General features: G+C 33.3%; 1 protein-coding gene across 3 annotated transcripts in view; it reads left to right on the top strand.

Moving 5' to 3' along the window:
- The first annotated feature begins 1143 nt into the window (after positions 1-1143).
- LOC135122652 (leukocyte elastase inhibitor-like) overlaps positions 1144-12719 on the top strand; it is a 49091-nt gene continuing 37515 nt past the window's right edge. For 2 of the 3 annotated variants that reach the window (XM_064046975.1, XM_064046976.1), the window contains exons 1-2: positions 1144-2065; positions 2161-2302. In XM_064046975.1, the coding sequence (XP_063903045.1) occupies positions 1205-2065; positions 2161-2302 (1003 nt within the window). In that variant the 5' untranslated portion in view covers positions 1144-1204. Of the gene's footprint in view, positions 2066-2160; positions 2303-2586; positions 2772-10028; positions 10182-12719 lie in introns of those variants that run through there. The other variant, XM_064046974.1, reaches the window with a different exon arrangement.

Genomic DNA, 12719 nt, shown 5'->3' with positions numbered 1-12719 from the left:
ATAAGTTAGGCAATTAATAAACGTTTTCACACGAAAATAATTCCGTTAATTCTTACAGACCTCTCTCAAAGTGTCGCTCTGTTTCTGTTATTTTGTTAAATTAAATTTAATCCTGCGTTTAATTGGTTTCTTTAATAAAATAACGATCACTAGTTAAATTAAAAATTTTTAAAGCTTGGTTTTGCGAAATTTTTCAGGGTGGCCGGTTTTTTTGGCAGAATCGCTTTTTATATTTTTTCGAAGAAACAGGATTTATTGGACTGCATTTCAAGCGCAAAGGAAGTTCTATCGAAATAAACTTCGGTCTAATTTTTTTATTTTATATTCATAAAAATGTGTTTAGTGTACTGATTAATTTTTAAGGTAATTGAAGTTTTAATTAACATCTATACGAGTACGACGGAGAATTAGGAATCATAAACTGTTATAGAGATGAAGTTCCAAAAATCATGGGGTATTTACAAAAGTAAAAGCTTTTAAACTTTTCTAACAACGAAAACACAATAAATAAATAATTTCGTCTGTCGCAGAAAAAATGTTTACTTTATTATGCAGCTATAAGGTACACTAGTGGTTAATTATCCAATTATTCTTTTATTTCTACAAGGTCTTTATTGAATTAGATAAATTCAATTTCTTAAAAAAAAAACGTCGACGACGAAGGGATTCGCACTTTTATACGTGCACAAGCATTTTTGTAAAGTAGTTGTGATCAAAAATCCAGGAGGACTCATAAACTACAAGTAGGTATACGTGTACATTATTTTATATGATTTAAATAATGTTTTATGTATTCGTAAACATTTTGATTTAACAAATAGATGTAATAAAATCAAAGAAATACTAAATTTTAATGAATGTTTGCATATAAAAAACGGCAGAAATAGTTTCATGCAGTCCCACTACCTACACCATAAATTCGATGCTCACATCCATTCCAAAGATAGCCACGAGGGACACGGAAAATACAAGTCATATTTGGATGACTTGTTGTGCTTTCCCTTAATTACTAATGCACCGTGAACATTTTTATTTTTCACTCAAGATCGGTCTAGATATTTTGCCAACATATTAATTTACAAGTAAACCGCCGTTAAAAATAGTTCGCTTGGTACTTAAAACGAGCGCATGTTATATTTTACTTCAGTAACACGCCGACTAGTATTTGCAGTGAAACTCTTCGTATACTATTGTAACCTTCACAATGGGTGAAAAAACAGCAGAAGTCGAAGTTTTGGACAGCAATAGCGAATTCACCATTAACCTATACAACGTTTTGGCCGCAACATCACCAGGAAATAGTATTTTCTCTCCTATCAGTCTTCATGCCGTTCTTTCCATGGCTTACCAAGGTGCTCGGGGTACAACTGCTGAAAAATTTGCTTCCACATTGAAAGTACCTGAAGCTAAAGTCATTAAAGAAGGTTACAAAATTCTGATTGATCACCTCAACACTATTCCATATGTAACACTTTTAATGGCCAATAAAGTTTACCTGATGGAGGGGTATCAGCTTCTACCAGACTTCAACAACGCTGTCACTGAAAATTTCGTGTCTGAAGTACAATTACTTAACTTTCGTGAGAGACAATCTGCTGCTGAAAGTATTAATATTTGGGTCGAAGAGAAAACACAAGAAAAAATCAAGAATTTAGTCAACGCAGGGGATTTAGATGGCTCCACACGATTAGTGCTTGTGAATGCTATTTATTTCAAGGCCCGTTGGATGCACGTCTTCAGCAAGAACGCCACCAGAACTGAACCATTCTATCTAAATGATGTAGATTCAGTAAATGTGGAAATGATGCACATGAAGAGGAAGTTTCATTTTAACTCAATTAAAGAGATGGGAGCTAAAATTTTAGAACTACCTTACACTAATAAAAACCTAAGTATGGTCATTATTTTGCCCTTCGAAAGAAATGGTATTGCCGAATTGGAAAAGAAGCTGACTACTGTAAACTTAGCGGAAATCACAAATGAATTGTGGAACGCTCAAGTTACCGTTGCCTTGCCAAAATTCAAAATTGAACAAACAATTGATTTAAAAGATTCTTTAACCGAGGTATATAGCTTTTGCAAATTGTCAATAGTTTTGCTAAATATGCTAAAGTATATTTATAATTATTGTTGTATTGTATTCATTTCTTTATTATTCAGCTTGGGCTTGGTGAAATATTTAGTCCTGTAGCTAATTTCAGTGGGATGATTACTTCAAAAGAGCCTTTATACGTAAGCAAAGTTATACAGAAAGCTTTTATCGAGGTTAATGAAGAAGGAGCAGAAGCAGCAGCAGCTACTGGTAAGTTTATTATTATTATATGTTCTGTTCCTGAGTTTACTTCTTGGCATTATTAATTAACTTTTGAAAATCTTGTGGCATTTTATTTGGAAATATATACATTTTCATTTAAGAAAAAAGGCAAATGTTTTATTAATCTATATTGTTGTGTATAACTGACATTTGCGCGTTGTCAGCTCTCATCGATTAAATTTAGGTTAATTGTAAACATATTACTTCTTACTTCACAATGTTTTCAAAAAAACCAACACCAACTTAATGCGGACTGATTTTTTTTTATGCAGGAATGACGATCTGCCCTAAGAAACTTATCAAGGGCCCACACATTACCTTCATTGCTGATCATCCATTTATCATAATGTTGTTGGAAAAAATCAATGGAAAACTAAATATATTATTTACTGGAAAAATAAGAAACCCTCAAATTTAATCCATCTGCGTCTATTATCTTTAGAAGAGGAGAAGTTAGGTAAGACGTAAAAATAAATATCTATGCTATACTTATTTTTGTTTTATTGTATTAACTAAAACCAATGGTAAAAAATTGGTCTAAAGAGTTTAGACAGTACTTCCCTCGCTGTCGGAAACTTGACGACTGCATGCCTATTGTGTTTTTTTTTCTCATTACATTTTTGTAGTGGGAATTTAAAAAAAAATTGTGATGACGTCATCAACATTTTTGCAAGGACACGTATATCAGTTGGGATAGATGTAGTGTAATACTAAGAATAAAATTATTGTATTCCCAAATTTTCGGGAAAATGAATTGGGTCGTTTTGAATATTGATTTCTTATAATCAATAAAATAACGAAACAATTTACTCACGTATACGGCGCCGGTGTGTAATATCTAGAGAGCGGATTTCTGTCGGGCTAGGCAAGGCCAAACTCGGTACGGCTCGTACGGGATGCGAATTCATTGCGGTTGCGGACTGCACTTCGTTTATTTGAGATTAGAATAACGCTGTTTCGTTGCACTCTGCTGTTAATCCCCGTTCTCATTCACTTAGCCGTTTGATTAATAAATCGTTAATTATATTTATGGAATTAGTACCAATTAAATTCAGTGATTATCTATCACCCGCTACTGAGTCCCGGCGATCCAGCGCGTCCCCACCTATAATCGTGACGTAGCCCGACAAAAATCCGCTGTCTAGTAACATGAAAGGCAACTGAAAATCGTTTATGTATAAACATTCTTAATTTAAGATGACAAGCGTAACAGCATACGTGAGAGTCAAACAGAGAAACTGTAAACAAAACGACCATCGGTTTTATTGCTTCGACTTCCGCTTATTATATAAAACATTGAGTTTTATTTTGATTCTTGACGGTGAAATTCACAATTGGTTGATTATAAACATGTCTATTTCACATTCGCGGAACCAAGTGAGCGCATAAAACAAATGCAGGTCTGTAATGTTAAAGTCGATGTAAATAAGCGTGCTACCCTTATGTTTCAACCGAGTTTTTACTTTAAAAAATTTTGTGTCTACCAAATTGGGTTGGTCCAATGTAATACTAATAATAAGTGTTGCCTTTAAATTAATCAATAAAATAAATTGACTTCATTAATTTTTTGAGCCACCTCTTAAGAAAATCTAAACAATATGAATGAAGTGATAAATCACAAGTACAGACTCATCATATTTTTACGCTTTAGATAGGATTTATTCGGCAAACTTTCGAGCTGACGTCATCAAATTTTTTGAGGGGGGATTAGCAAATACATTTTGATAAAAAAGTTAACGTGCTTATGATAACTTTAATACATCTCCTATGTTTCAAAGCATTCGGTTTTGTTGTTCCTGATTAACTCAATAAAATAAATTCACGCATTCATTAATTTTTTGAGTCACTCTGTATATGCAAATCGAAAAAATTTGAATGGAATGATAAATCACAAGTACAGACTCATCATATTTTGTACATTTTAGATAGGATTTATTCAGCAAAATTTTGGGGTGACGTCATCAATTTTTTAGGGGGGATGAGCAAATACATTTTGATAAAAAATTTACCATGCTTATGATAACTTTAAAACATCTCCAAGATTTCAAAGCATTCGGTTCTGTAATTCCTGATTAAATCAATAAAATAAATTGACGCATTCATTAATTTTTTTCGGTCACCCTGTATATGCAAATCGAAAAAATTTGAATGAAATGATAAATCACAAGAAGAGACTCACCATATTTTGTACATTTTAGATAGGATTTATTCAGCAAAATTTTGTGGTGACGTCATAAATTTTTTAGGAGGGGACGACCAAATACATTTTGATCAAAAATTTACCATGCTTATGATAATTTTAAAACATCTTCAAGATTTCAAAGCATTCGGTTTTGTAGTTCCTGAGTAAATCAGTAAAATAAATTTTGCGCATTCATTAATTTTTTTCAGTCACCCTGTATATGCAAATCCAAAAAATATGAATGAAGTGATATATCACAAGTACAGACGCATCATATTTTGTTCATTTTAGATAGGATTTATTCGGCAAACTTTTGAGCTGACGTCATCAAGTTTTTGGAGGGGATAACCAAATATATTTTGACTAAAGATTTATGATGCTCTTTAGAGCCTTAAAACATCTGCAACATTTTAAAACATTCGGGTTAGCAGATTCAAAATTAAATTGCAAAATGTTGTTTTATGATTTTGATTTTTTTTCCAAAAATCTGGACGTTTCGGGTAAAAACTGAATTCGGAGTCGTAAACTACATGTGTAGGACTATGTTATTTTATACAATTTAAGACCCATTTACTATGTACAATTTTGAAGTGACGTCATCGCATTAGTGGTGGGGATGATTAGACAAATTTTGGTTAGCGTTTTACTATCTACATGATATTCCTAATATAAGTACAAAATTTCACAACAATCGGTCCAGTACTTTCGGAGATTATCTGTCTAATAAAAATCCGGGACGGCAGACGGACAGACGGACGGACAGACGGACGGACAGACGGACGGACAGACAGACGGAAATGGGAGACCTATTTTTTCGTATTCTAGGAGTCATGAAAGATCGAGAAAACGTAAAAGTAGAGAGTCGGCCGACGGACTCGATTACAATACTTCCTTTGCTTACGCTCGGGAAGTAAAAAGAAGGTCCTGCTTTCTACAGCAATCGAACGATTCTTGAAAGGAGGAATGTTCGAATCCACGAAGAGTCAATAGTCAATTACTGCATTCAAGAAATAGCTTATGCTAAAATTTGTACTAATTAGAGATCATAATAACGGACTATTAGAAATTTCTTAAGGATGAAGCTTTCTTGCTGAAATCAATTTAAACATTTTTAACTGATATTTTAATAATATAATAATTATACGAATATACGTTCATTTTGAGTAGCATCTCTTCTTTATACGGAATTTAGGTAAAAAAAGAAAGAAAACAAAAGATAACAAAACGTAGCTTGGGCAACAAAATTACTATATTCTTTCGTAACTCAAACTTATTAGTCTTATAATGCATATTAAACTTGTCACTGATTACTAGTTTCGTGTTTTCTTAGCACTTCACACAGTTTGAAGTGTATGAAAATGTCGATTTTCCGTTTTTACTAGAGATTTACACTAATTGCTATGAGATTTGATGTATACTTTAAGATTATCATACTCATAGTAAAGCGCTAATTAATCAAAATTTGTCTGTGCATCCCGACTCAAAAATTGTTGACGTCATGTCAAAATTTTAAGTAAGTAAATCTCACCAGAAATTAATATATATTGCAATATGCATCTTTACCTATGATTAAACATTGTATCAATGTTATTAAACTTACGCAACGGGGGTTATATTATAGATTCGATCCGCGACACACAATTTTTTTGTTATTTCGAAAATATTCCATTTGATTTGTCCAAAATTGGTGATAGTGTATGTTATACATATTAAAACTGGTATGTCTTTACCCGACACTTTACTGCTAATAAATATACAAATCTCCATTTAAAAATGCGCTTTAAGATGATTGGTTTTGTACGTATGTGAACTAAATAAAATATGTCACCAAATCCGCACACAGTCAAAAATTGTATTTAATACTTATATCATTAAAAAATCCTGGTCTGAATAATGTTATCTTTATTATTTATGAGATTTACATGTTTTATTTCTGGAATGGTGATTTCCAAATATTGTTTCATAACTACTTGTGCACTTTATATCAATTGACTTTGTGGTTTTTGCGACGAATGTGTTTTGGCGACACTGACATGTCATCATTATTTCATTTTTACAAAATCACCAATAGGAAATTTTTCGCCTAAGTAAGTCGATCAAAATGAGTAATTTTTTTTATTGTGAATCAAGCATCTCTGTAGCTTCCACGTCTGAAGTTCGAATGTATTTATAATTGCAAAAAAAAAATCGCAGAAAATAGTGAATTATAAATAGTTTCGCGTTGGGAGATGCAACGACTTAAGTAGATTTCCGTCGAACGTATTTAAGTACGCAAAATTGATACTGCATTAGTTATTTGCTTGTTAAAAACTTTAAAACAAAAGGAAATATTTCTCAAATTCATCCATATAAAGGTGTTAGTGATGCTTGTAAACACTGTACTAGGGATGTACCGACTAGTGGCCGACCGGTCGGATAAGCCGACTATTCGGCCGTTTTTCATTGTCGGCTGGCAATCGGCGACTGGTCGGCTAAACAGCCGATCGGTCGGCTTTTTTTTTATGAAAATTAAAATAGTACATAAAACAAATAAACCCGGTTTACAGAACCTCAATTAAATATTTAATTGCCATTTAATTTTTAACACCGCCACTGACACCGCTTCAAAGTACCATGTGACTCACTCTACGCCAATCAGACGTCGCTAATGGCCTTGTTAAATGCGCGATCAACTTAATCTCAGTTAAAATATTGTATAAACTGGCCCTAAATTGTGTTATTCTTTATTTTGTACTGAGTTACTACAAAAAAATTAAATGTTAAAATTATCCAAACAAATTTAATAGGAGTGCATTTTTTGGAAAACAAAGGAACTTTAGTTATTCCTTTTATTAAAATAAAACAAATTTTTAAGGTAGTCAGAGAAATAAAAAAAACACACTGTCTGTCGCATTTATAAACCGGTTTTAGCAAAGCCGAACAGTCGGCCGACTAGTCGGTTTTTACTGGCCGAATAATCGGCTAGTCGGTTAGTCGGCCAGATCTACAGTCGGTACATCTCTACACTGTACACATCATGGCATGACGGATACTACAAACTTGAAGGTGGAGCAGTAAGAAAGCTTACATTCCGGCAAACTTCAGTATATAGTGTTCGATAATTAATGAGGAATTTTTTTGATCACTCGACGCATTTCGCCAACCACATTAGCTTATAGGTATAGACAAAGGTAAAGACGCACATATATGTGTTTTCGGTGTTGTGGGCATAAACGTTATACGATAACTAATTTCTAATTAAACAACTATTAAAATATTGTATGCAAAAAGAGCAACTTAAGAATCCAGAGTAGCAGTGGAGTTAGGAAAAACAATACATGTATTATCCATTCACGATCTTTATATAGTAAAGTAAGCTTTGATATTTTTTCTTTAAGTTGGATAAACTGATTTGATGATTTAGTTTTTTGTCTGTCAGTAGTCTGATTGGCATTTGCTTTGGGCTGGATTGCCACCTTTCTACTTCATTTATTAGATCAGAATTATTACATTATTAGACGCAATTTTTTAATCAAGCAAACAAATGTTTTAATTTTGTCAGCATAAATAATTTGTCATTGTGACAGATTCACAAATCATTGCGACATTATATTTAAAAAGAAAATGCCTAAAATAGTTTTACTGCAACAAAAAATTGCAATAAAAAGATGTTTTTTGCAGTTTCAAAAAGACAGGCCCGATCTTTCTTTCGAAGAAGTAACTATGAGGGTCTCGAACATATTTTCTGTAATGTAAAAATATGCTGTAAAATATATTTTTTTTTCTCATAGGTGGGAACATCAACTGTGGCGAAAATTTATCAACACGGAACCAAAATTTAAAAACGCCATATCTGGCAAGCGAAAACCAACGGATTTATTTACAAATTATATGTTTCGGAAAGACCTGCGACGACAAATTTGGCAACTTAATGAAAAAAACGCATATTTCACTGTAGATACTCTTTTGGCATATTCTATGGAACAGTTGGAATTTAAAGGGGGACGAACCACATTATACAAAATTCTTAAGTCAATGGGTTATAAACACAGAGAATAAATGGTCGCAAAATTCTATGTGAACAAAAACATGTCGTTGCAGCCAAAATTACTTTTTTGAGAACATATTTACAGTTTCTAAATTCTTGTGAAAATTTGACTTTCGTGTATTTGGATGAAACATGGATCTACCAAAATGGTTCGTCCATTCGTCGCTGGGTGCACGATACTAATCTAAAAAGCAATCCCACCAAAATTCTAAGTGAAGGATCAAGGTTTACTATTCTCCACGCGGGTTGTTCAACGGGATTCTTGGATGGTTGTAACAATTTTTTAAATTCAAAAAATAACGATAGAGACTATCATAAAACGATGGATGGGACAATTTTTCAAAATTGGGTGATTAATCACCTCATTCCTGCTTTGGCAAAGTTGAACCAAAAATGTGTGGTGGTTTTAGACAATGCACCGTATCATTCGGTTCAGTTGGATAAACCATCCACTTTTTCTAGTAAAAAATGTGAAATGCAGGAATAGCTCTTTAAACATAGTGTTGAATTTGGCAAAAAATTTTCGAAGGAACAGTTGTAGGAATTAATTAAACCCTTCAGAAACAATAGAAAAAAATATTTGGTAGACGATACATTAAGAGAAAGTGGCTATGAAGTTCTTAGATTACCTCCGTACCATTGTCAATATAATCCAATTGAAATGGTGTGGGGATTGTGTAAGAACTATTACAACAAGCATATAAATTCTGCATCTTCATTAAAAAATAGGTTGGAGAATTATGGCTTGAGGCGCTTTCTAAATGTACCTACTCCAAGCATGTGGCAAAATTTTTGTAAACATTGTGAAAAACTTATTTTGGCTGATTAGGAAAAAAATATGGGAAATCCTTCGTACGAATCTATACCTCCTTTCATTATTTCGCTAGGTGAATCTGATTCAAAATCTGAATTTGAAAAAGACGGTGATGATACAGATTTTCATAGCGAAATAATGGAAATGGAGTGAATTGTAGCTTGTCGGGGGGTGATATTTTTACGCATCTTTCGTTCTAAATTTACCAAGGTAGTAGGTATGTGAAAAACTACCTGACGTACAACAAAATAATATAATAGTGTTTGTTCCTTACATATGAAATAAACACTTACAAAAAGCTGAATAACTGTTTTAAATAGCGTAAAGTTTTATGCTTTCTAATAAGAAATGGATACCATTAACTTGGTCATTGCTACTCAAAACTGAAAGTATCGGCAACAATGTTTATATTTCTGGCATATTTTTTAACCTTTAATTTAATAAAACATAACCTAACGAATAAAGTTCAGGGAATTTTTATTCTTCTGCATCGAATACCAACAAACTCATTAGATTTTCATGGCCAACCCTACTATATAAAGATCGTGAACGGATAATAGGGGTTACAGCGGTTTCACTACTTGTATAAAATATGATCCTACAATAATTTTCTTATTCGGGTACTTACATGGTTTTCAAATACATTTTTGAAACTACAGTGATTAACCAACCATTTTAATTTTTTTTGCAGCACCTTATCCGATACCTCTTTGCTGTGACGTTGTTGGAAAAATCTATTAGAAAACCAAACATGTAATTTATTTACTGCAAAAATAACAAACTGCAATTATGTTTCCTGTAGAATATAATAAAATATGTAGCTTGATTAGTTTTATCTTCAAATACTGTGTCATGTATTAAAGTTATTTCACGTTATACTTTAATTTAACTTAATTTGTTAGTATATAACTTCTTTTATAAAATTTAAACGTCATTCCTATTTAAGAAGTACCTACTATTTATTATCTAGGACAAAGTTGATGTATTTAATAATTGCTGTGGTAGTAGGTGTATTATATTTAAAACTGTATATTTATTGCAGGAAAGTACACGTTTGTCTAATTATTGTAACAAGTGCATTTGTTACGAGTGCACGTGCAACCCCAAAAAGGTCATTGTCGCGAGCTGATTTGTCTCGGCTGTTCATCATGGGTCGAAATTCTTGTTAACGACCCCTTAAAAATCACTTCTTCCGAACCTTCCCAGAAAATCCCAACAAATAGATCCATATACTTCCTTTGTCCCATCTAGCTATATCCTGTCCTCTCTGCATGTGGCACTGGACCCTCGGGTTAACTTTATAGTACCACATGTCCAATCTTTTCCGAGGGAGTCGTTAAAAAAGTAAATTGAGTTTCAAGCGTGCCTAGCCCTTTTGTCGAATTTCAAGAAACGGCACAGTTTTATAGCGACCATGATGGATGGGGACAGAGGCAGAGAAGGGCTTTGTTTGAGAGATCCCGTTATCGAAATGGTGTGATGCGATTCCTCACTTTGTAAATAATTGTGTACAGATGTTTTGAGAAAACAAAAGGTTAGAAAGTCGGATGGATGACGGACATAGATCTGGCCTACCACTGGTGGAATAAAGTTTGCAGTTCCACCTGTGAGAAACAGCCGAGTCATAAGTAAAAGAACGTTTGATGGGTTCGAGATCTATGTCTGGCTATCCTAGTTAAGTCGCGAGCCAGTGGCCACTCTAAAAAGCTGTTCGATAGGTCATTTCATACTGTAATTGCTATTGTTAGGGAATTTTTGATGAGAATATGTAAATCGACGGCGATTTGAGCGGTTTTGCTGGTATAGACGAGAGAGAACGAGAAAGCACTTCTTTCCAACACAGGGGATTTCATCCCATTGGTTTTTCTTTGTTAGCCCCTTTGACGCCGGGTAGAGTCTCCACTCTTGGCGAAATTATAAAAGAGTAGTTTGGTCAATTTTTTTCAGTTCTCTGGTCGGGATTTTGTAGTGTGCAACTCGTTCCTTCTCGACGCGTTCTTTGTTTTAAATTTTGCTTCAAAGTGTCTTAGTATTCATTTTTGTTCAGTGTTAAATTTTTATTTGCTTTATTTTCTAAATTTGTGGAAGTCACCGCGAGCGGTGATCCACTTGTTCATTTTGGTTTTCTTGTGTAAATTTTTGATCAATTCATTAGTGTGTGTAAATAAATAAGGGTGACCGATTTTCAACTACGTTACTTTTTGCGGAATTTGCGGCCAACCCTTTCGTTTAAAATAATAGTGTATCGACACAGCGGTACTAGTGAGTGACTCCGTGCCCTCGAGCAGCGAAAAGGGAAGTTTCGAAAGGTAAGAGAATTCCCATTTTTCTGTGATGTGTGATTAACACTTCTCAGGTAGAAGACGAGATAAAAACACGCTACCCGATTAAAGATAATTTAATTTTTCAAAAATATTATTTTTTTTAACTCACGCCCCAGCCTTGTTAGGCTGGTTACATTATTATTATTACTTGTTAATTTAATTCAGTATTTCAAGATCTTATGGGTATATAATTATTTATCCCAAAATGTAAAAAGTAGTTAATAAAATATCGTTTTCTAGTACCTAGTATTATTTTAGCAGTTATAAACTGTCAGTTAGATCCCTGTAAGGTATAAACTTGACTTCAGATGGAAATTTGAATTCGGTTTTCAAATAATCTTTTTTATAATTTATGACCTTGAACTTTTTTTTAGGTATATTCATTTCAAGTGTGAAGTGTTCATATTTTAAGTAACGCCACATCTACAATATTTGTTAGATCTAACTTAATACTCTGAGCAATAATATTAACATTTAAGGCAAGAAGTACCCCTCTACCCCTTATTTTCTTGTTTCGGTTATTCCCATCACAACGATACATATATGGAATCATGTAAAGAGCGCTATAGATTTAAGATGATGTTAATAGTTGTGCCGTTTTTGTTCCAGCGCGTCTAATATTTTGGTAATAAACAACAATTTCATGGCTAGAAGACAATGCAGAAATATTACTACCTGTAACGGCTTATGAACAAAATTAGAACCTAACACATTAGCTGCAGGAACAGTGCTAAAAACTAAGGACGTGCTAAGCATATTTGGTTTTTGAACTTTTACCAAAAACAGTACTTGCAAACTTTTCGAGAGCTTGTTTATGACCCTCACATTTAGCACTTTTCCTTGACATCAACAGTCTCTAGCAAAGCTTTTACAGAAACACAATTACATACTACAACGTATTGCTCCTTTCGAAACATGGTATCATCATATTTCTTATTGTCCTCCAAACATCAGTCGACTAGGAATACTAGGACGCAATGTTAGTATTAATTTAGTCTTGCATTTAATTTCCAAGTTCTGATTATTTTCTTTTTTGTGTAGAAACTGCTGTACACGTT

The sequence above is a fragment of the Zophobas morio genome, unplaced genomic scaffold (genome assembly GCF_036711695.1).
Source record: "Zophobas morio isolate AGI-343-1 ecotype UQ-CSIRO unplaced genomic scaffold, CSIRO_AGI_Zmor_V1 ptg000005l, whole genome shotgun sequence".
Lineage (NCBI taxonomy): Eukaryota > Metazoa > Arthropoda > Insecta > Coleoptera > Tenebrionidae > Zophobas > Zophobas morio.
The sequence above is the reverse complement of the archived record's forward strand: the minus strand, read 5'-3'. Positions and strand labels throughout refer to the sequence as shown.